The sequence below is a fragment of the Salvia miltiorrhiza genome, chromosome 8 (genome assembly GCF_028751815.1).
Source record: "Salvia miltiorrhiza cultivar Shanhuang (shh) chromosome 8, IMPLAD_Smil_shh, whole genome shotgun sequence".
NCBI classification, from domain to species: Eukaryota; Viridiplantae; Streptophyta; class Magnoliopsida; order Lamiales; family Lamiaceae; genus Salvia; species Salvia miltiorrhiza.
Window position 1 is genome coordinate 11952872 of NC_080394.1, and position 19699 is coordinate 11972570.

General features: G+C 38.3%; 4 protein-coding genes across 7 annotated transcripts; 2 read left to right on the forward strand and 2 right to left on the reverse strand.

Moving 5' to 3' along the window:
- Positions 1 to 112: 112 nt before the first annotated feature.
- Positions 113 to 1984, reverse strand: LOC131001032 (uncharacterized). The gene is made up of 3 exons (XM_057927202.1): positions 1782 to 1984; positions 989 to 1347; positions 113 to 885 (listed from the first exon to the last, which is right to left on the reverse strand). The coding sequence occupies exons 1-3, from the start codon at positions 1798 to 1800 to the stop codon at positions 316 to 318; spliced, it is 948 nt and encodes a 315-aa protein (XP_057783185.1). The 5' UTR covers positions 1801 to 1984; the 3' UTR covers positions 113 to 315.
- A 577-nt stretch (positions 1985 to 2561) lies between these two features.
- On the forward strand, positions 2562 to 6588 carry LOC131001035 (probable magnesium transporter NIPA6). Of its 2 annotated transcripts, XM_057927207.1 has the most exons (10): positions 2992 to 3076; positions 3707 to 3771; positions 4099 to 4155; positions 4234 to 4324; positions 4431 to 4591; positions 4678 to 4805; positions 4929 to 5066; positions 5171 to 5263; positions 5340 to 5457; positions 5553 to 6588. In XM_057927207.1, exons 3-10 carry the CDS (start codon positions 4146 to 4148, stop codon positions 5639 to 5641), a joined length of 828 nt encoding a protein of 275 aa, XP_057783190.1. In that variant the 5' UTR covers positions 2992 to 3076; positions 3707 to 3771; positions 4099 to 4145; the 3' UTR covers positions 5642 to 6588. The 2 variants fall into 2 exon arrangements, with proteins under 2 accessions (XP_057783189.1, XP_057783190.1); XM_057927206.1 differs by lacking the exon at positions 3707 to 3771 and having other exon boundaries at positions 2562 to 3076.
- A 1238-nt stretch (positions 6589 to 7826) lies between these two features.
- On the forward strand, positions 7827 to 10413 carry LOC131001034 (eukaryotic translation initiation factor 4B3-like). Its single transcript, XM_057927205.1, has 2 exons — positions 7827 to 9127; positions 10077 to 10413. Exons 1-2 carry the CDS (start codon positions 8046 to 8048, stop codon positions 10150 to 10152), a joined length of 1158 nt encoding a protein of 385 aa, XP_057783188.1. The 5' UTR covers positions 7827 to 8045; the 3' UTR covers positions 10153 to 10413.
- Positions 10414 to 10812: 399 nt separating this feature from the next.
- Positions 10813 to 16432, reverse strand: LOC131001033 (translocase of chloroplast 120, chloroplastic). 3 transcript variants are annotated; one of them, XR_009093844.1, is made up of 3 exons: positions 16247 to 16432; positions 11514 to 15749; positions 10813 to 11028 (listed from the first exon to the last, which is right to left on the reverse strand). XR_009093844.1 is itself a non-coding variant. In XM_057927203.1 (2 exons), exon 2 carries the CDS (start codon positions 15717 to 15719, stop codon positions 11607 to 11609), a length of 4113 nt encoding a protein of 1370 aa, XP_057783186.1. In that variant the 5' UTR covers positions 15720 to 15749; positions 16247 to 16417; the 3' UTR covers positions 10813 to 11606. The 3 variants fall into 3 exon arrangements, 1 of the variants encoding a protein (XP_057783186.1); XR_009093845.1 differs by having other exon boundaries at positions 11514 to 15740; positions 16247 to 16417; XM_057927203.1 differs by having other exon boundaries at positions 10813 to 15749; positions 16247 to 16417.
- Between the last annotated feature and the right edge of the window lie 3267 nt (positions 16433 to 19699).

Genomic DNA, 19699 nt, shown 5'->3' on the forward strand with positions numbered 1-19699 from the left:
TATTCTATCTCACAGCAAGCAACAATTATATGTACTTATACGAGGAACACACATATCATTGAGTGGAAATAAAACAGTTCACAAGAACTTCATATCATTAAACATAGACCATCCTTTTTTAGACCATATCTAATAATATGAAGTGAAGTCAAAATACAAGATATTTAAGCAAAAGAACCCTATAGGGTAAAGTCAGAATTTACAGATGGAAGGATTCAAATGAACCTATAGCTATGGCAACCCAAAACATAGTAGAAAGTAGGATTCATTCACATCCATTCTCCCATATATATTTTTAACCATCCACTAGTCTGACTATGGCTTCTTGGACATGAGTATGTGAACCACATATTGTGGTTTTGCCTCTTCCGGAAGTGCCATAAACAGCTCCAAAGCCTGTACATCACCTGCCAGAAGTTCATACGCTATGAATTTATCGTTGATTGTCAAAGTGGGCATGTTATTCAACTGCTCGTACACTTCTTTTCTTGCCTTGCTTAAGTCCTGCTTATAGCCAATGCGTGACGCTATTGTGTCTACCCTTTTGTCAGCATTCTTGCTAATTTCTCCTAACACTTCGACAAGTACGTCAACGCCATCCTTCGCCTTCCGTTTCTTGCTCCCTGATCTTGCAGCACCCACATTTTTCGAAGGCTGGCATACACTATCATCGGCTGTCTCGTTCTCAGTCTCTTCCTCGAACTGTACGTTGTCATCACCTTGCGTCCCATCGTTATCAAAGTTATCTCCTTCATTCATTTCGTATATCGCATCTGCCACATCTTCCGCTTCAGCCCCATTCGCACGATCCGTCCCGAAGATCTCTTTCCAGTCTTCCAAGTAATACCAGCTCTTCTTGCGCATGCCCGCCGCATTACGATCATTCTACACAACACAAAAACAATCTCTTCAATAATACAATTACTACGAATGTTATGCGGTATATACTTTTCAATTGACATATTTAATAAAAAACGGATAACGTTACCTTTACAATTAAATCCCACTGATCGTCATCGCAATCTATCATATACTTGCCATCTACGTTGAAACCAATTCCACTCTTCCCTAATATAGTTGTTAGTGAACCATAATTCCTCTTCCATATGCTTATTTTTGAATGAATGTGAGGCATGCCCTTTAGGTCCGTTCCTGGAAACACATTCTTAATAGCATCCTCAAGCTTTCCTAGATAACCAGCTCGGAAGCCATTGTCGGACTTCCAGCCCTGCACAACGAGCTCCTTCAAAGCAGCGAGAAGAACCTCTTCTTCCCTCACTGACCAGCTTCTTCTAGTCTTGTCGGATTTCTTGGATTTGCCACGGCCTGTTTCATCACGTGGCGAGGCTGCGCAAATTCACACAAAAGAAGACATCAAGTACATGATTATATGAACCAAAGAGACACCCAAACGAAGACATTTTATAATTGTAAGCAATCAAAGTATGAGCACCATAGCCATATTTTATATGAAGCACAGAGGCAAGCAAACGATTCTAACCACTACACAACTGAATAATTCAACAACAATAACATACAGGAATAAACAAGAATGACTCCACGATCACGCAGTATAATCTATAACAATCAAAATATGAGCATCATAGCCACCGAACCAGAAAATTGAAGAATCTATGTAACAGGAAAGCACAATAACGAAAGAGATACCAGAGGGAAACTCGAAATTCTCATTTAAAAGGGTCGTCTACCCAAAGATGAGAGCTACATCAAGGAACCGAGTGGGCATCCAAAAAGCCTTATAAACATTGAAAGGAACTAACCTTGATTGAATGCACTCATGGTGTTGACGGATTTCTTACGACGACGCTATGAACCTCCAAGGGAAAAGAAAGTATCAGTCAAGTTGCAAGGGTCGGATTATCACTCTCGAAGGCTTTGAATATCATGTTGTACTACCCTCTACAAAGAATCTATCGCAGGAAGATTTTAGTTCTACAATTTCTGCTGCTGGCGGAAATTATTTGCCCTAGACGAAGAACAAAAACGGGAACTGGAAGTTTAATGGGGGCTGGAGGTTTATTTTCCCCCCAAAATTCGCAAGGGAGAATTATGTAATTTTGGTATAACAGTGCAGGGTAACAATGTAATTTCAGGTGTTAGTCAACACGTTAGTCTTTCTCGTAAAACAATCTATAAATTTTGTAGAGTGTATCAAACATAGAAAATGAGTTATCTTGTTATTATATTAATATCTACCAAACAATGTTATAGTTAATCAAACTCATTAATTCTGTATTAATAATCCACATATAATTAATGTCTGCATATCTACGCAACTCAATCAAACAGCCCCTAAATATAAGCTTACATACTTTACTTTATTTCACTACAATCTTACTCTCCTTGATAATCGTGTAAAAAAAAATAGGCCAGGTGAAGTGGGACGAAACATACGCATTAAGAACTTGTTTGGTATTTATATTTAAAAATGAACTGATTAATTAAATTAAATTAAGTAATACAGTAGATAATTATTATATTATTAAAATTAATTAATAATTTAAGGTACTAAACACATAAATGATTTAGGTATAGAGAATGCACTAAAGAGAATACAGCTGGCAGAGAAGCAGCATAGAAGTATCTTAATTGAGTCGTTGACAGTCAGTCTCCCTTTTTTCTTCAAAATTCGATTACAGTATAGGATTAGGACGTCAATGTCTCACCGCAATCATACATTTCCAAACACACCTATTTCTCTTCCGCTGCTCCCCGACACCTCGCCTTATCCAACTGTATCATATTCTTTTTTTTCCCGGTGATTGGTGAATTAGGATATTTGTCTTCATCGGAATCGTAGATTGATGTTTCTGTTAGGATACTGTTTCAGGGATCGTCAAGCCGTAGTCGTTTGATAGTAGTTAGATTAACTTTACTGGTTCGGAACCAGGTACGATTAGTCGGGAACGGAATCTGAGAGAGATTAGGGAGATGGGGGTTTCAGATAATACGAGGGGGCTGATACTGGCAGTGTTGTCGAGTTTGTTTGTAGGGATGAGCTTCATCTTGAAGAAGAAAGGGCTGCGGCGAGCCGCTGCAGCTGGCACACGCGCAGGTGGGAATGTGAACTTTACTTTCATATGGATGTTGGATTTAATTTAGTTAGGACCAAAATATGTGTTTTTTGCTTTTAATTTTAGCCTTTTGGGGTTTAGTTGTGCATGAAGAGATCTTTTGATTGGATTAATCTGTCTTAGTATGAGTGGGCTTGTTTTGGATTGGAGAGAGATTGTCGATTAGTAATTTGATGCAGCATTCCCGATCATGTGCTTAATTGATTCAATCAGAATTGATAGTTATAATTTGTGCTTGGTATGTATATGGATTGAGGCGAGGGTGTGGCATTGAGGAGAATTTGGTTTTTTGGATTGTGTTTTGGCATTGGAGATACTGATTCTAGGGAAATTAAGGTCCCGTTTGGTTCTTGAGAGTCGGTCTTTTTGTGTCGGTCTAAATGACAATAGTTTACAGAGCATAGTAGAAATATGTTGGTGGTGTTTATGTATGGTTTTTGTCATGTTGCAAAGACTAGAAAAATGTATTTTTGAGTGTGCCCTTGTAGATGCACAGCTAGAATTTGCCAAAATCTCTCTGTATTCACATGTAAGCTTGAGTTGGAACAATGGTGGATTGGTGGAAATACTGAGATCTAATTATGTTTTTAATTGTGATTGCTCGAGGTTAGGTAGTCCGGTGCGAATTTTGGTTTATACTTGAACATATCCTACTTAAAGGGGTCTATTAGTGCAGGTAAGCTTGATTAACCTCTTCTTCCATATTCTCTTAGGAAATGTGCTATCATTTTATTATACCCTTCCTTGCTTATGTGATCTTGTACTTCATTTTGCATTTAGGGCTTAGCTAGCAAACAGGTATTCCATGTAACTATTGATTGTTAATGACTGTTTTGTGCTGATATAGCCAAAGTATATTCGCCTGCATGTGATAATTTATGCTTATTCCTCATTGCTAAGGCAGATTACCAGTAAAATAGAAATTCTTGCTGTTGTTCATTGCTGTATGTTATCTCAGCTTATCTTCTTTGAGTACTCACAGTTCATGCTATTGTTGTTGCAGGAGGTGGAGGCTACACTTACTTATTAGAACCTCTTTGGTGGGTGGGCATGATCACAAGTATGTTGTGCTCTCACTCCTTGCCATATAAGCATTTCATTTCTTATGTTAGTAATCCTCGATTATCTTTTTGAGCAGTGATTGTTGGAGAGGTTGCGAATTTTGTTGCTTATATTTATGCTCCAGCTGTTCTTGTGACCCCCCTTGGTGCATTAAGTATCATTGTTAGGTATGTCTCAAAACTTCATGACTACTGTGATCATAGATGGACTGAAACCTTTTGGTGAGACGTCCTTGATATCTTCTTCACTGACACATTTCATGAATCGCAAAAGTGCTGTTCTGGCACACTTTATGTTGAAGGAACGTTTGCGACAAATGGGGATACTGGGATGCGTTTCTTGTATTGTAGGGTCTGTCGTGATTGTTCTTCATGCGCCAGAAGAGCATACTCCTAGTTCAGTTGAAGAAGTCTGGAAGCTGGCCACCGAACCAGGTTCCTATCTCTTCGCCCTGCCCCCTCCATCTCCACCACCTTGAAACACACGATTGCTTATTTTTGCCTATTGCTTCTGTCGACAGCATTTCTTATATATGTAGCAGCTACATTATCCATCGCGCTAGTGTTGATACTGCATTTCGAGCCTCTCTATGGGCAGACAAATATCTTAGTTTACTTGGGGATTTGTTCTTTGATGGGAGCGCTTACGGTAGTTGCTCTTCTTCTGTTCTTCACATGCATCAGTTGAACTCTGAATCGATTTGCAGTTGTATACTACTTGAAGAAGCTTTCTTGCTCTATGCTTCGCTAATATGAGTTACAAGTCATGTAGGTTGTCAGCATAAAGGCGATCGGGATTGCCATTAAGCTAACCTTGGAGGGGATCAATCAGTTCAAATATGCAGAGACTTGGTTCTTCCTTTCAGTTGCAGTAGTCTTTGTGATCACACAGTTGAATTATTTGAACAAGGTAGCCAAATTTTTCATTTCGCCTTTGATCCTTTCTTTTTTTTGTTTCTGTTTCTGTTTCTGTTTCTAACTTTTTTTTGACTTTCTGCAAAATGTAATGGTCAGGCACTTGATACTTTCAATACAGCAATTGTTTCTCCTATATATTACGTTATGTTCACCACTCTGACTATTATTGCAAGTGCTATAATGTTTAAGGTAACAGCATCCTCTAAATTCACTCAGTTTTTGGCTAAATGTGGTTCAGCGACAATATTTACTCCTGATTCTACAGGACTGGTCGGGTCAAGACGCGAGCAGCATTACCTCTGAGATATGTGGATTCGTCACTGTTCTCACTGGTACCATCATACTTCACATGACACGAGAAGAGGAACAACCAAGCGCTACAGGTATGTCGGTTCAAGATTCGTGCAGAGTTGATCATATCTTTGGTTTTGTTGTGGTCGACACTTATATAAGATATGCACTGCTAACTTCCTTGCAGGAACTGTAAGTTGGTTTGATGGAGATCGGTCGAAAGGTCGAGAAGAGACTCATTTCATTACATTGGATAATTCTGATTACTTTGATTGATCATTACTTTCAGAGAAATTATATATCATTGCAATGAATCCATATCAGCACTTGAACGCCCCCCATTTCTGTTTAATGCGTTTGGAGGTTCGACTGCAATGGATTGCGGCATTGCATCTAACAGGGCTGGGATTCTGTACATATCTTCATATTTTCTGGTAAAAGGTTTGTGTCTTCATTGGTTTGGTTTCTTCATTCGAGGTTGTAGTTTCTTCTATTTTTTGATATATGCGGCTTCTTCAGTTTTAGGATTACTGAATGAGACCTACATTCATCAATTTATGTTTCCCCTCAAATATATGTATTCATCTAATATACATATAAAAAAAGTCAATTCAAATCAATATATAATTATGGAGATATATATTTTACTATCTTAACTACTCGCTCGGACCATGAAAAATTGAGCACTTTCTCTTTTAATATTTGAGTCCATATTTTTTCTTTATTTTTTATCCTTATAAATATCTTTTATTTACAAATAAACAATCTTTAGTTCAATCTCAATCGCTCATTTTGTAAAATGATAAGATCATTTCTCCATTATATTAAAATCACTATCCATTTGACTAAAATGTGATCCATCCATGATGGATGGAGGGAGTATTAATCTTTCACAATTATGTCCCGATCTAAAATAAATACTCAACTATTGAAATTTTTACAATTGTCTTTCGAACCTAAATTTTCAGTGATGTCATGCAGCATGCCGGAATTTGAGGTGGATAAAAATGTTTTTTTTTTTTTTGAGTTGTGTGATGCAGATTGGTTTGTGCCTAGTCGAGACTTGTGGTAAAGTGACAACTTTTTAACAAACTATATGTACCTCCATATATGAATACTCCAATACTATATTGTTTCGATTGTTCCTGTATTGATTATTTTCTATCATCACTATATACAATTTGTTTATCGTGTACGAGCTAATGAAAAATGTTTGGGGAAAAGAAGATTGTGGTTTCATTTTCTGACCTCTGCTTAATTATTCCGAAATCTTCAACAGCATTTATTGTTAGGGCTGGACACCCGGCCTTCTTAATGAAAAAAGTGTACGTGGTTCCCTTGGGATGGCCTAGTGGTTGGGGTGGTTGCCTGTTGTCCAAGAGGTCACAGGTTCGAATACTCTCGGTCACAATAACCACTAGGTGGGGTGTGTGTGTGGTTTGTATTATTTAATGTAATTTCATAAAAAAAAAAAGTGTATGTGTGATTGGTAATGGAGTTGTGGATTCTTGATGGATTGGAGTCTCTTGCTGTTGAAGTGTCCCACATTGGATTGGAGATAGTGGCATGAGTCACTCTATATGGTGAGACAACCCTCTCCCTTATAAGGCCTTTTAAAAGAGGAATGAGTCCAATATCCATTTCTAACGCAAAGGAAGAATACTCGTATCTCACTGCGCTCACTTGCTCTTTGATTTTCATCATGCTCTTATAGTTATAGAAGCTAAACTTGCCTAGTCCTCTCCTGCTTGAGTTAAAAATCTTCAAAATGCACCACTCTCGTTAGTAGCGCACCTCAGACTACAAAACGATATCATTCTTTGCTAGTAGAGTTAAAATAAAAGCACCAAGGATTTTTCCGTTGTTCAGAGCTTTTTATCTTTTTATTTTAATTTTTACTACATGAATCAAGCAAATAATTTGTTAAAATTGCTTAAAGTAAAAAATAATAAGCGAATAATACTTTAAAATTTCTTGTTAGTCAATAAGACTAAAATCTTATTAGGATTCACCCTTCTCGAGTTCACCCGTCCACGACCTTGTCATTGCGGCTGTTGGATATGCTCAAAGTTTAATTTATAATTTATCTTTTCTTGTTCTTTTTTATTTATTTAATATACACATATTTTCATTAAAAAAACCCAAGCCAAATTAGATGGCAAACGGAAGCTGTTCTCCAAGAGCAAAACATGTCCTCAAATTTTATACACCACCAAATTAATCCCAATAATTCAAGCATTTTTTAACCCAACTCATGATTTCCATTAACGAAGTCAAAATTATTCATCAAAGCACTACAACTATGGTTCCCGCCATTGTAAATAGGCGCCAGCGGTCGAGGGTGGCTGACGTGGATTTTTATTTCGGAAATCCTCATATTTGGCTAAGCAGAAAGTTTGGGTATTTAATTGTAATTATAAAAATATGAATGATTTGGTTTGATTACCAAAGTAGAATTTACGTGGTGACAATATGAGGAAAATTTCATGAAAATTGGTAAATGCAATCGCAACCGTAGACGAAGCATGAAATTCGTGGCGTTAGATCATATTCTGAGAGAAGGAAGAGATGCGTTTTTGGCTTTTAAGAAACGCAGGATCTTCAGGAAACCTACCCTTACACGCACTATTGCACCTTCAAAAACGCAAACTGCAATAGCTTTTCTTGTACATAGACAAGAATGGCGGCAACGGTGAGCCCGTGGGGAAAGCCTGGCGCGTGGGCATTGGATGCCGAAGAGAACGAGTCCGAGCTTCTCCAGCAGACCAAGGAAGACTGTTCTGCGCCTCTCGGCGGAGAAACGCCTGATTTTCCATCACTCTCCTCCGCCGCCTCCTCCAAGACTAAGAAGAAGAAGCCGCAGGCGCTATCACTTCAGGAATTCTCGGCCTACAGCTCGCCCAAGCCCAAGGGATTGACTCACGATGAGCTATCAGCGCTTCCCACCGGTCCGCGCGAGCGCTCCGCCGAGGAGCTCGACCGGAATAAGCTCGGCGGCGGTTTTAGATCTTACGGCGGCGGTTCCAGGGACGAGCAGCCGCGCCATCAGGGGAGCTTCAATCGGGAATCTGGTCGCGAATTAGGGCCTTCTAGGGCTGACGAGACTGATGATTGGGGTGCAAATAAGAAAACGTCTGGGAGTACTGGATTTGAGAGGAGAGAGAGGGGAGAGCGAGGGGGTTTCTTTGGGGATACGCAATCGCGGGCGGATGAGGTCGATAATTGGGCGTCCAACAAGAATTTCGCTCCATCGGAGCCGAGGAGGTACGAGAAAAGAGGCGGATTCGGGTTGGAATCGGCTGATGGTGGTTCCGATTCGAGTAATTGGGGGAAGAGGAAGGAAGAAGAGGGGCGGAGGAGTGGTGGAGCTTTCGATAGCTTGAGGGAGAGGAGAGGCGGCATGGAGGCTGATTCGGAGAGCTGGGGAAGGAAGAGAGAGGAATCTAGCGGTGGCAATAGGCCGAGGTTGAATCTGCAGCCAAGGACGCTGCCAGTGAATGAGGAAGGCAAGAGTGAGGATACTGGTATTGTGAAGCCCAAGGGGAGCAATCCATTTGGTGAGGCGAGGCCGAGGGAGGAGGTGCTCAAGGAGAAGGCTCAAGATATGAAGGAAATTGAGGAGAAGCTCGAGGTTGTTACCGTTGATTCTGATGGGCAGTCCATTCCAAAAAGGAGCGTTTGGAGTGGGAGAGAGAGGATGCAGCCGGAAGATAGGACTGACAAGTCGTGGAGGAAGCTGGACTCCGTTGATCCTCCACAGAGGTTCGTGCGTGCTTTAATTCGTGAAGCTATTATGATTTGTGGATGTTATTGATATGTTTCTTGTTGAAATATTTTGGAGATATTTCTGTATTTTGATGAAGCTTGCAAGTATCATGGAATATGTTGGATTTTTTTTGGCTCCTTTTGCTTGTTAATTAGTGATAAGGTTTTTTATGAATGATGGTAAGTTTATATCAATTCGCCTTTCTGATGATGCATACTGAAGTCTTGATTCACCATACTCAATGTATAGTGTTTAAGTGTTTCTCACCGGGTAGTAAGAATGTGAGCATGCTAAACAATTGCCCATAGGGTTAGTCCTAGCAGATTAAGATATGCATGTGGTGTGTATACATTGTGTGTTGCCATGAAGTATACTTATATGTAAGTGTGTCTGCATTCAGATTAGTGTTTGTCAGCAAGAATACTGACATTTCATCTTATTTGTGACTGCGTTCTTTCTTTCATTCGAGATTTGTTCTTATCTTCTCACATATGATTCATTTTTTGAGAATTTCTTTTCCCTTTTGAAATGATTGTAGTTAAAGCTTTTTCATCCAGTTACAACACCTGTGTTGTTATATTAGTAGTTATTTGTGGAGTTGCAGACTGTTTGAATGGGCAATCCTTGTCCTCATCATCTCCCTCCATGGGGTTTGTCTCTGTATTACTGACCAATAAAATTAGCACAAGTCCGCTTCAAAAAAAAAAAATTTTTTAGCACGAGTCATTATATTGTTGGAGGCATAACCATGGAGGCGAGGGCAATTATGTTGTCATACAGTCTTTTCTTTTTTAATTGACTGTGAACTTCATCCTTCCTCTTTATCTGTTTTCTTCATGTGAGCTCCCTTACCACCATGGGTTTATCAATGTTATCATGCCTTGAGTTTTAGTATCGTGCTGTGTTTAAATTCAGCATTATTGTTAATTTTTAATTGTTTTGCAGTGGTGGTGAAACTGAAGATGGGCATGCTGACAATGATGATACTGAGAATAAAAAGATTGTCAGATATGATCCTTAAGGATTTAAGAGTAAGGTGGAAGCTTTGAGTTTTGTCATAAAGAGATGTGCTGCACTGATAAAAACTTCAGTTTGCACTATAATTTATGTAATTCCTTTTTCCTTTTATTACAATTGACAATAAAGCCAGCTCAGCTTTAGTAAGAGGTAAGGTAGATTGTTTATTTTAGCAAAAGTAGGCCAAGGCTGGCCAAATCCCCAATCGAGCTCGAGACTATAATGGAATGTTTTTGAAATGCAATTTGCAATATTACAATGCCAAGTCTCTGCCCCAACCTCAACATAAAGAGAAAAGTTTGTCGTATTTCCACTGATGTAACCTGCTCCACTCCAAATTTGGTTCAATAGATATGATATCTTATTGTAAGATCTAAATCCAAATTTATGGAGTGTTAAATAAATATCATACGGACTACAGATATAAAGAACATATATTTATCTTTTTGTAAGATCTAAATCTGGATTTAGATCAAAACTAAATTAATAGAACAGAGTAAATATCATACGAAATTAAAAGTACGCAAACTCTGCCCTCAGCTCCAATAAGGCTCAAATATATTCAGAATTTGCTTGTATTTCTAGTCTGCAGTGATGAGAGCAGCCTCAAATCTTGAGCATTATTATAAGACGATATATTCGCAGCTTATGTAAAACTCAACACTCACAAAAATATCCTCATTTAATCGCAACAGTGATAACATCCTACAAAACTCTGAACTAGACCAAATCCCATAACAATACACCCTTGATCAAATAAAAGTAAATTTCAGTTAAGTTCTTCAAAATAACCGAAGAATGTGACATCTTCTGCTTCTGGAGCCAGGCCAAATGCTAATTCCCGGGACAATTCTGTATCGATTTCTTCTCTTCTACCTACCTGCAAGGCAACAACGCAGTATCCGCAGCGTGATCAGGTTGACTTGGGAAAGAAACCAAAAAGCGAGGAAGAACAGAGAGCGCATGAGATGAGCAGGATTCATACTACCACTAATCAAAATATGTAATAATGACATAAGATTTTATGCATTGCATATGAATGAAATAATTTAGATTCTAACAAATTAAAGCATTTTGCTGTAGACATATCCCACAGCTCCACATGACAAGCAGAAAAGCCTATTCCCTTATGAACAAAGACATTAGTAAATAAAGCGCTGATGAAACCTAAGAGAGTTCGCTTTTTTTTTTACCCCCTCAAATGAGGCAACACAGCAGGGTCTATGTCATATATCTAATAAATAATAACACCCTTTCAATTTTAGAAGCTAATAAAACATTGTCGTTTATAATCATTTATCACGATGCATCTCAAGAAACAAACAGCAAGACCTGCACTGCCACGAAAAGCATGAGATCCTGTACCTATGTTGATTGCTGATCGTGCAATGTGTATGCCATTGCAGAAGCTATTTGGAATACTCAAGAGTTGCTATCTTCTTCTATCCACTTTCATCTTTATGCATACTGCGCCTGTTGAGAATAACCCAGTATCTTTTTTACCAGTGGAACTAGGCCAACTAATACTATCTGCAGCTGCTCTGTACTGTTGATTTTGATGCTAAACTGTCCAGAACCCCTGTTATTGATATTAAAACGGCCAATCAAGTTTGAATGTCGACCAATAGGGATCTGCGTCTGGGAATTGCACCCGATAGCAACATCTCCATGCCAATCCATGATAGAAAGTCCAAAAGTTGATAAAAATCGTCCCAAAGGATGGTCTTTGTCCCTCAGGGTTGCCTCCAAACTACCACCATAGGCAACCTCTCCTCGACCATAAATAGCACCCCCGGAAACAACAATCTGTCCACGCTTGCCAATTATTAATTTATCCTCTAACTTCAGTCCACCAGTTACAACATCCCCCAAAACAGTAGCTGAGAGACCAGCAGTTGCCTTATTAAATCTGTGATTGCTGAATCTTGTCTCACTTCGTAAAGTATAAGCATAGTCCTTTCCAAGAGATTGCATATCAAAGCCCAGAGATGTTGCTTTTCCTTTTCCATGCTTCACTGAACTTGCAACTTCCATTTGAAGGTTTGCATCCTTTTTGTCCTTAGAAATGTGACCAGAGAAAGATATTGGTACCTTCTCCTTAACCACAAATAATCTCTCAACATTTATGCCATCATATCCAATGTCATGATCCCAACCATTGGGTTCTAGGACAGCTCTCACAAGCCAGGGGTTCGAGGAATCAAGAGATCGATATCTATGAGTCGGATTATCAGAATCAAATGAAGCAGGCAAGGCCAAGTCTGGCATTGGAACTGGTACAGATGCAGCAGCTGATGTCTCTTCTTCACCATTGTCACCATATTCAGCAGGCATATTCTTAGCAGCTTCCTGCATTTTCTTCATCATCTTCCGCCGCTTCCTCTCTTCCTTGAGTTGCCTCTTCATAAAAAGTTTTTCTCTATATTCCAATTCATCATAGTATGCCTTTCTTTGCACTTTACTAAGCTTCTCCAGCTGAGCTTTAGTCAACGGTTTGAATGGAGGTAATTCATCATATTCCGAATCTTCTTCTGAGTCTGAGCATTCATCTAAACCATCATCTATATCATCATCATCTTCATCACCAAATTGCTCAGAGGGAAGTTTAACTTCAGGTCTTGATTGGAGAATAGATGATAGAAGAAAAGGTAAAGGAGGTGATCTTGTTCGAGGGGCAAAAGGCCTCCCAGGAGGCGTATCTTGTAACTTTAGGAGAGTATTTGCTTCAGCTAGAATTTTCGAAGCAAACGACAGAAGCAACAAGTGAGGCTTCCAAACCTGACCATTGGGCAACACCCTCTGCCCAGCTCTGTTAGTCCTGCAAGCTGAGTGGTTCTCTACCAAAGAAACAGGATTCATTAGCCGCACGTCTCCAGCGGCTTGACGTATAGCTTGCTGAACAACATGAGACCTCTGTGTCACAAACATATCATAACTTGTTGCAGTGCCATTGGGCCCTTCAGGCGGAGCGGATGCAGCATGAGTCAGTACAACAATGGCATTGAACCAAATAGATGGTCCAAATGTTTCAGTGATCGTCCGCAGCAATGGCATATCACCAAAATCTCTGGTTTGCATGTCCAATCTATCAAGATACAAAACAATATCAGGGGGTGTTTTCTTGATAAAGTTTTTGACCGAACGAAGGATTCTTTCATTTTCACGTTGGTCTGACCAAGAAGGAAGAAGTCCAGGTGTATCAACCACACGCACCCTGATTCCTTGCACAGTCCCAACAATATCCTGAACCTTCTTTGTGCCCAACTCAAAAGCATCAGTACCAAAAAATACCTCGTCAAATATGGAATTAATAGTTGCACTTTTGCCAACTCCTGATTTCCCAAGAACCATGATGGTACACGTAAAATCCAGGGGTTCTTGTCCAGCTGCTTCAAGCTGCTCAGCCATTGCACTTGCACGATCAAAGCTAAAAGTAGCAACACGTCCCCCACTTCTCCCATGGAGCTGTTCGGCCAAGCCCAATCTATACAAGACCTGAGCCACAACAACATTATGTGGAGTCTGACCAAGTCTATGTGCAAGACGTAGAAATTTGACACGAATCATCTGGAGCTTTTCACGGGTCTCATCATACTCCTCAGTTTCCCCATTTGTGGGATCCTCAATAAGTTGGTTCTGCGTAGCAGAAACAGCTCCATTTGCTCGGGGCTGCTGCACTACCCGAGAGCTGGGTTCTAATAGTGGTGCAGCACGCCCAAGGCCAGCGGGACGAGAAGGAGTTGCTGAGTTACTGTTTGCAGACGAAGTATCAGTCGCGGACCTGGACCTGTTGTTCTTATTTTGAGGAGTAGGCTCTAACAGCGGAATATTATGCCTCACACCAGAAGAATGAGTAGTTACAGATTTAGCAGAGGAGGATATGTCTGCTGCAGGTTTAGGCTCCTGAGTTGCAATTGCTGTATTATCCTGAGAAACAGGTTCCTGTACCTTAGCAGAATCCTTAAAGCTGGCTGGATGAGCAGGAGAAAAGTCAGCTGAAGAAGAGTTTCCAGCAGATGATAAGATACCAATACCTGGTCTGACTTCCTGTCGTATATTTCCAGACAAAGATGCTTCCTGTTGTTCATCTTTATTCTCCGACAAAGATACTTCTGGTTTTTCATCTTCCTTTCCTACCTGTTCTGGTCTTTCATTAATTTTAGCACTCACTTCAGCACTAGAATCGGTAAGATTTGGCTGAGAATAACTAGAACCTTTTGCTAATAACTTAGGTGAGGAGCTGGATTGAGGGATAACTTCTGGTATCTCCTTGACCAGGGTGGTATCATCGAAAGCATGCAAGTTAGTTTCGAGTCTTTCGACTCCAGCACTTTCTTTAGCATGATCAGTCTCTGAAGCCGAAGTAGAATTGTTTTCTTTCTGATCCACATGCTGAGTATCAATTTTATCACCTTGCACAAATTCAACATCTACCATCTTCAGTTCGATGGTCTCATCATCTTTGGGATTGGCAGAAGAAATACACAACTTCTCCTCCTCCATAACCTGATCCTCTTGAAGTCCAAGATGCATATTAGCTGACTCAGTTTCATGTTTTTCCTGCTGGTGTCCAGGACCTAGAACAGCATTCTGTTCATTGTCATGAGAAGCATCCTCAATGGACTCAGACTCTGACCTAATGCCAGCTTCACTTCCTTTTTCCCCATTTTGATCTTTAATATCCACCGATATCTCATAAATATGATCTTCCAGTACATCAACAGATTCACTCTTCACGTTTTCATGATCCAAAGTGCCTACCAAATCCTCATAGTCCGAGGTATCATTTTCACGATTGATGTAAGCAGCATCACCTCCTACTTTACCGTCATCATGAGTTTCTGTTATAGTGGCAGGAGATTTCTTAACTTCAAGCTTCTCAGGGTCAGCCTCAGCTCTGATTAGCTTATTGGACTCTGAAGTTTCTGGATTCTCAGGAATCAGTTTTTCTGTATTGTCCATATCAGCAACTTTTGTATCCCCAGAAGTCAAAGCTTCAAGAAAGCTCATTTTTTTATATGATTGGTCATCCTCGAACTCTTTATTGGACTTCTCCAACTTCTCATTTTTGTCATCCAGATTCTCAGGTTCACTAGCAACAGCAGCCAACTCACCAATTTCTTTATAATCACCATCCACAACATCATGGCCATTTTCCTTTGTAATAATCTCGTCCACCAATCCATTGCTTTCGTCCCTCACAACTTTCTCTGTAGCAATTTCCTTGTCATCATGATTCTCCTCATTCATTACAATATCAGGCTTGACCCCAGGGTCATCTGAGCCCATAACTATTGGAGTCCCAACAGTTTCATAAAATTCATCTGGATTTCTTTCCAAAGTTCTAATTGATTCAGAATTTTCCCCTTCAGCAATTAGCTTATCTCCAGGACCATTGATCGGGGTTTTGGCCTCAACGGCCTCCTCAAATACTTCTTCATCATGAGAGCAGTTTGATCCATCCAACTTCGAGTGGACATGTTCCTTTACATTGGGCTCTGGTTCATCATTGTTTTTGGCATTCCTATCGTCTAGCTTGGCATCCTCTGCAATGCCAATGCCATTTTCCATCACAGAATAACCCACAAAAGCCTGGATTCACTGAAACAGGGGTGCATAATGATTAGCTAAGAGTCACAACGATCAACTACTCTATCGTGTAAAAGACGCAATAAAAGATTAAATGTTTCTGTGTTATTTCATCACAATGAGCTCATACGCAGGAGAGTCTGTAGCCAAACTGGTAAACTAAATTCACTTGGATTCACAATAACCTAATTATCAGGAAGGAAAAAAGTTCATAAAGAGAATCAGAGCAAACATAATATTGTCACCAGCGGCCCGCCCAACTCCGAAATGAGAAATTGCAACAAACCCCAATCCCAGCACACTCCAAATCATAACGAATAAGAGAAAATGGAAAAAAGAGCCCATTTTCAAATCAACTAATTAATTACTACTCAAAGACGACATATATAGAAGGAAAGTACATGATAAACAGATCTCTATAATGAATCATAACTAGGGTTTAACACGATTCAATATCAATGAAAACAAAATCTACGAAACAGATAAATTAACAACATTGAATAACTCACCAGGCAAGACGAATGGGGAGAGGAGATAGAGGGAAAGTGGAGTGAGAGGAGAAAGAGGGGGCGTGGAGAGAGAGAAATGAGGTTTGGTTAGGGATCGAAGAAGAAGAGAAGACGAAGAAGAAAGGAACTTTTTCCGCTGGGAGTCGTCAAAATTTATAAAGCTGAAATAGTGTACAGACGTTGTATAGTAGGTGAAATTGAGGATAAGAGAATATGACATAAACGGACGGGTTCTTTCGGCTAAACGGGTTCGGGTCATGGATACCTACTTCAGACTCCCTATATTTATACTCCCTACATCCACCAAAGATATGTCACTTTACTTTCTGCACGAGTTTTAATAAAATGTGAGTGAAGTTGATAGTAGAGTAAGGGGTGAGCATTCGGATTTCGGATAAGATTTTTGCCTGATTCGATCCGATCCGAAAATTCAAAATTTCCCTAAAATTCAATTCGATCCGAACCGTATTATCTGAAAATCCGAATCCGAAAAATTTCGGATAAAATCCGATCCGAACCGAAAAATTCGAAATGTGAAAAAAAAATTGAAATGTTAACAAAAATCTGAAAACCGAAAAAATCCGATAAATGCGAAATAGATGTCAACCTAACCTATTAGATAATTACAATCAAATTAAGGCCATAATTAACAAGCAATTAATTATAATCAACCAAAATGAGAGTATAGGGTTAGAATTTAGAAATATTTAACTATTTAAAAACTAATAATTATATATATTTATTTATAATATTATAATATTAATTATATTATAAATATAATTCGGTTTTTGGATTTTTTTGGATTTTTAAAGTGTCAATCCGATTCGATCCAAAAATCCGAAATTTGCTTAAAATTCAATCCGATCTGATCCGAAAATCCGAACCAAATTTTAAATTTCGGTTTGGTTCGGATCGGATATTCGGATTTCGGATATTTTGCTAACCCTAAAGAGTAAGGGTCTCAATTTAAATGTGAGTGGAATGGTATGGACATTACTACTAAAAATGGATGTGGCATATTTTTTGTGGACGGGCATAAAAGAAAATTGTGGCATATCTTTGATGGACGGAGGGAGTATTTAACACCACGCCACTTTATTTTATTTCCTACATTTTTTTTCTCCCTTGAAAATACCTGATCACCATATTTTTAGAGATCAAAACTTTCCATCGACAAATGCAGAAGAAATTAAATCTGTAAGTTTGTCTAAAAAAATAACATACTCCCTCCGTCCCACTAGAATTGGTATACTTACCTTTTTCGTTTGTTCCATTAAAATTGACACTTTTTTAAAATAATATGTGGCTCCTACATTCTCTACACACATAAAATAAGTGAATCTTATTTACTTTATATTCTTAATCATTTATTCTTAATCTCCGTGCTCTACTCAAAAGTGTCAATTCTAATGGGACGGAGGGAGTATGACTTAAATTTTTATACGGAGAGATCGCGTGATTGATATGTAAAATACTCCTACTATGTAGTCAATTTATTATTGGAAATTGAGAAAATGATAATAAAAGTTGAGTACAAGTATGGTTATAGCGAGAGTAGGTGGGGGCTCAATCATTATAATGGCTAGGTGGAGAAGAAGGTTAGGTGCTTCTGAGCGGTGACTGTACAAAGTCACGTGTTTTTAATTTGTTAATCCTAATTCTTTATTGTTCCAACATATTTTTCTTATTTTTCGCCCTTATAAATACCCTTTATATACAAGAAAAATTATCCCTAATTTAATCCCAACCACTCTCCTTTTAAAAATAATGGAATCATTTCTCCATTATATAAAAATCACCACCAATAGAAAATATAAAATTCATACATCCTCCCATACATTCACGATATATTTTCCTCTCTCCATCCCAATATTCTCGACACGTTTATTTTCGACATAAATATTCAGGAAAGTTATATTAAAAGAAAAGTTGTATGACCACATATTTAATATTATTGTTAATTGATCTTAAATATTATTAGTAAAAGAACCTTATCTTCCTCCAAAATTATGTTGCCACTGCCGCTCTCAACACTGGTAGGGCCTAATAGTTAGAAACTAATTACACAATTAGGAAAAATATGAATAATATAAAAAAAGAAAATATAACAACAAATATATTTATATAAATAAATAAATAAATCTACACATATATAGTTAAATATATCTATAGAATATTTTAATTTTTAATTTTTAGATATATAACTAGGTTTTTTTTTTATGTATGAATTCATATTAAAATTAATACATATTTTCTTATTCTTAATTGCATTAAAAACTACTATAATTTAAAAATATTTAAATTTAAAATAATTATAATTAAACAGCCATTTAAATATTTTTTTAAAGGAAAAAATGACATATATATAGTTATTTTTTCACAAACAAAATGAAAAAAAAAATGAGAAAGAAATTGTCCATGTGCAATTGCGCCCGAATCTCCTTCATGCTGGACTTATCTATCTTCAGGTTAACTTTGCTTGCATTATGCTTATCGGTTGGATTTGATTTTATCATTTACGTAATTTGAGGAGAGATACACATCTTTTTTCCTTATCTTTTCTGATTTTACTGCATTTGCCACATTAGTGTCAAGCCCTCGACGCCATTCATTTATGCTCCTCTCTCTGCTTACTTTCTTCCTTCCTCATATTGGTCAATCTGCTTGCTTCCCTTCCAGTCACTTCATCTTGCGTCACCTTTTCTATGATGAACTTCAGACTTTGAACGGTAGTCAGGTCGACATCTTGATCGACGGTATGAGCTTGGCTGCAACACTCCCAGTCTCCTATCCATTCTCTTCTTGCTCATGGCAACAACAAACCCATGCAAAATGACATTTTTATCTATTTACTTTTTTTTTTACTTAGTTATTACTTTATGTTAACAAAATGACATTTTTATCTATTTACTTTAAAATAACTAAAATGCATATTTTTATATATACCTGTGACTTTACAAGTTTTAATACTATTTTTTTGGTCAATCTCATGTATTACCACAATAGAAATCATAGTTTTGATTACAAATTTGAGTTGATGGTAGTTTTTATCCATTTTTAAAGATAAAAAAAATAAAAAATACTCACTATAAAATAAAATTATATAAATTATTCGTTTTGGGTTTGAAAGGACATAGTTGCCCTTACTTAAATCGCGAACTTTACTCAAATTCTAAACTTTGCTTGACATGCTCGACCAATACAAGTCGAGCGCTAGTGGTAAATGCATTAATGTTCGACATCCTCGACCACTACGAGCCGAGTTGGTCGAGTATTAATGCATTTGTAATAAATTGCGAGTCGAGCATTAATGATAAATGCATAAATGCTTGACAAGTTTGACCATTGTGAGTCGAGCAAATAGTGGTTGAGCATTCTTAGAAAATGCACTAATGCTCGACATACTCGATCATTACGAATTGAGTATCAGTGCAAAATGCACTGATGCTCAAC

What these genes read in the sequence shown, in the direction of transcription:
- LOC131001034 (XM_057927205.1), top strand. Translation starts at nt 8,046, where the DNA reads ATGGCGGCAACGGTGAGCCCGTGGGGAAAGCCTGGCGCGTGGGCATTG. An exon ending in TCCGTTGATCCTCCACAGAG is followed by an intron (nt 9,128 to 10,076) that starts GTTCGTGCGTGC and finishes ATTGTTTTGCAG; the next exon opens with TGGTGGTGAAACTGAAGATG.
- LOC131001035 (XM_057927206.1), top strand. Translation starts at nt 2,953, where the DNA reads ATGGGGGTTTCAGATAATACGAGGGGGCTGATACTGGCAGTGTTGTCG. An exon ending in GAAGCTGGCCACCGAACCAG is followed by an intron (nt 4,592 to 4,677) that starts GTTCCTATCTCT and finishes TTCTGTCGACAG; the next exon opens with CATTTCTTATATATGTAGCA. An exon ending in AGTTGAATTATTTGAACAAG is followed by an intron (nt 5,067 to 5,170) that starts GTAGCCAAATTT and finishes TGTAATGGTCAG; the next exon opens with GCACTTGATACTTTCAATAC.
- LOC131001032 (XM_057927202.1), bottom strand. An exon ending in AGTGGGATTTAATTGTAAAG is followed by an intron (nt 886 to 988) that starts GTAACGTTATCC and finishes TGTGTTGTGTAG; the next exon opens with AATGATCGTAATGCGGCGGG.
- LOC131001033 (XM_057927203.1), bottom strand. Translation starts at nt 15,719, where the DNA reads ATGGAAAATGGCATTGGCATTGCAGAGGATGCCAAGCTAGACGATAGG.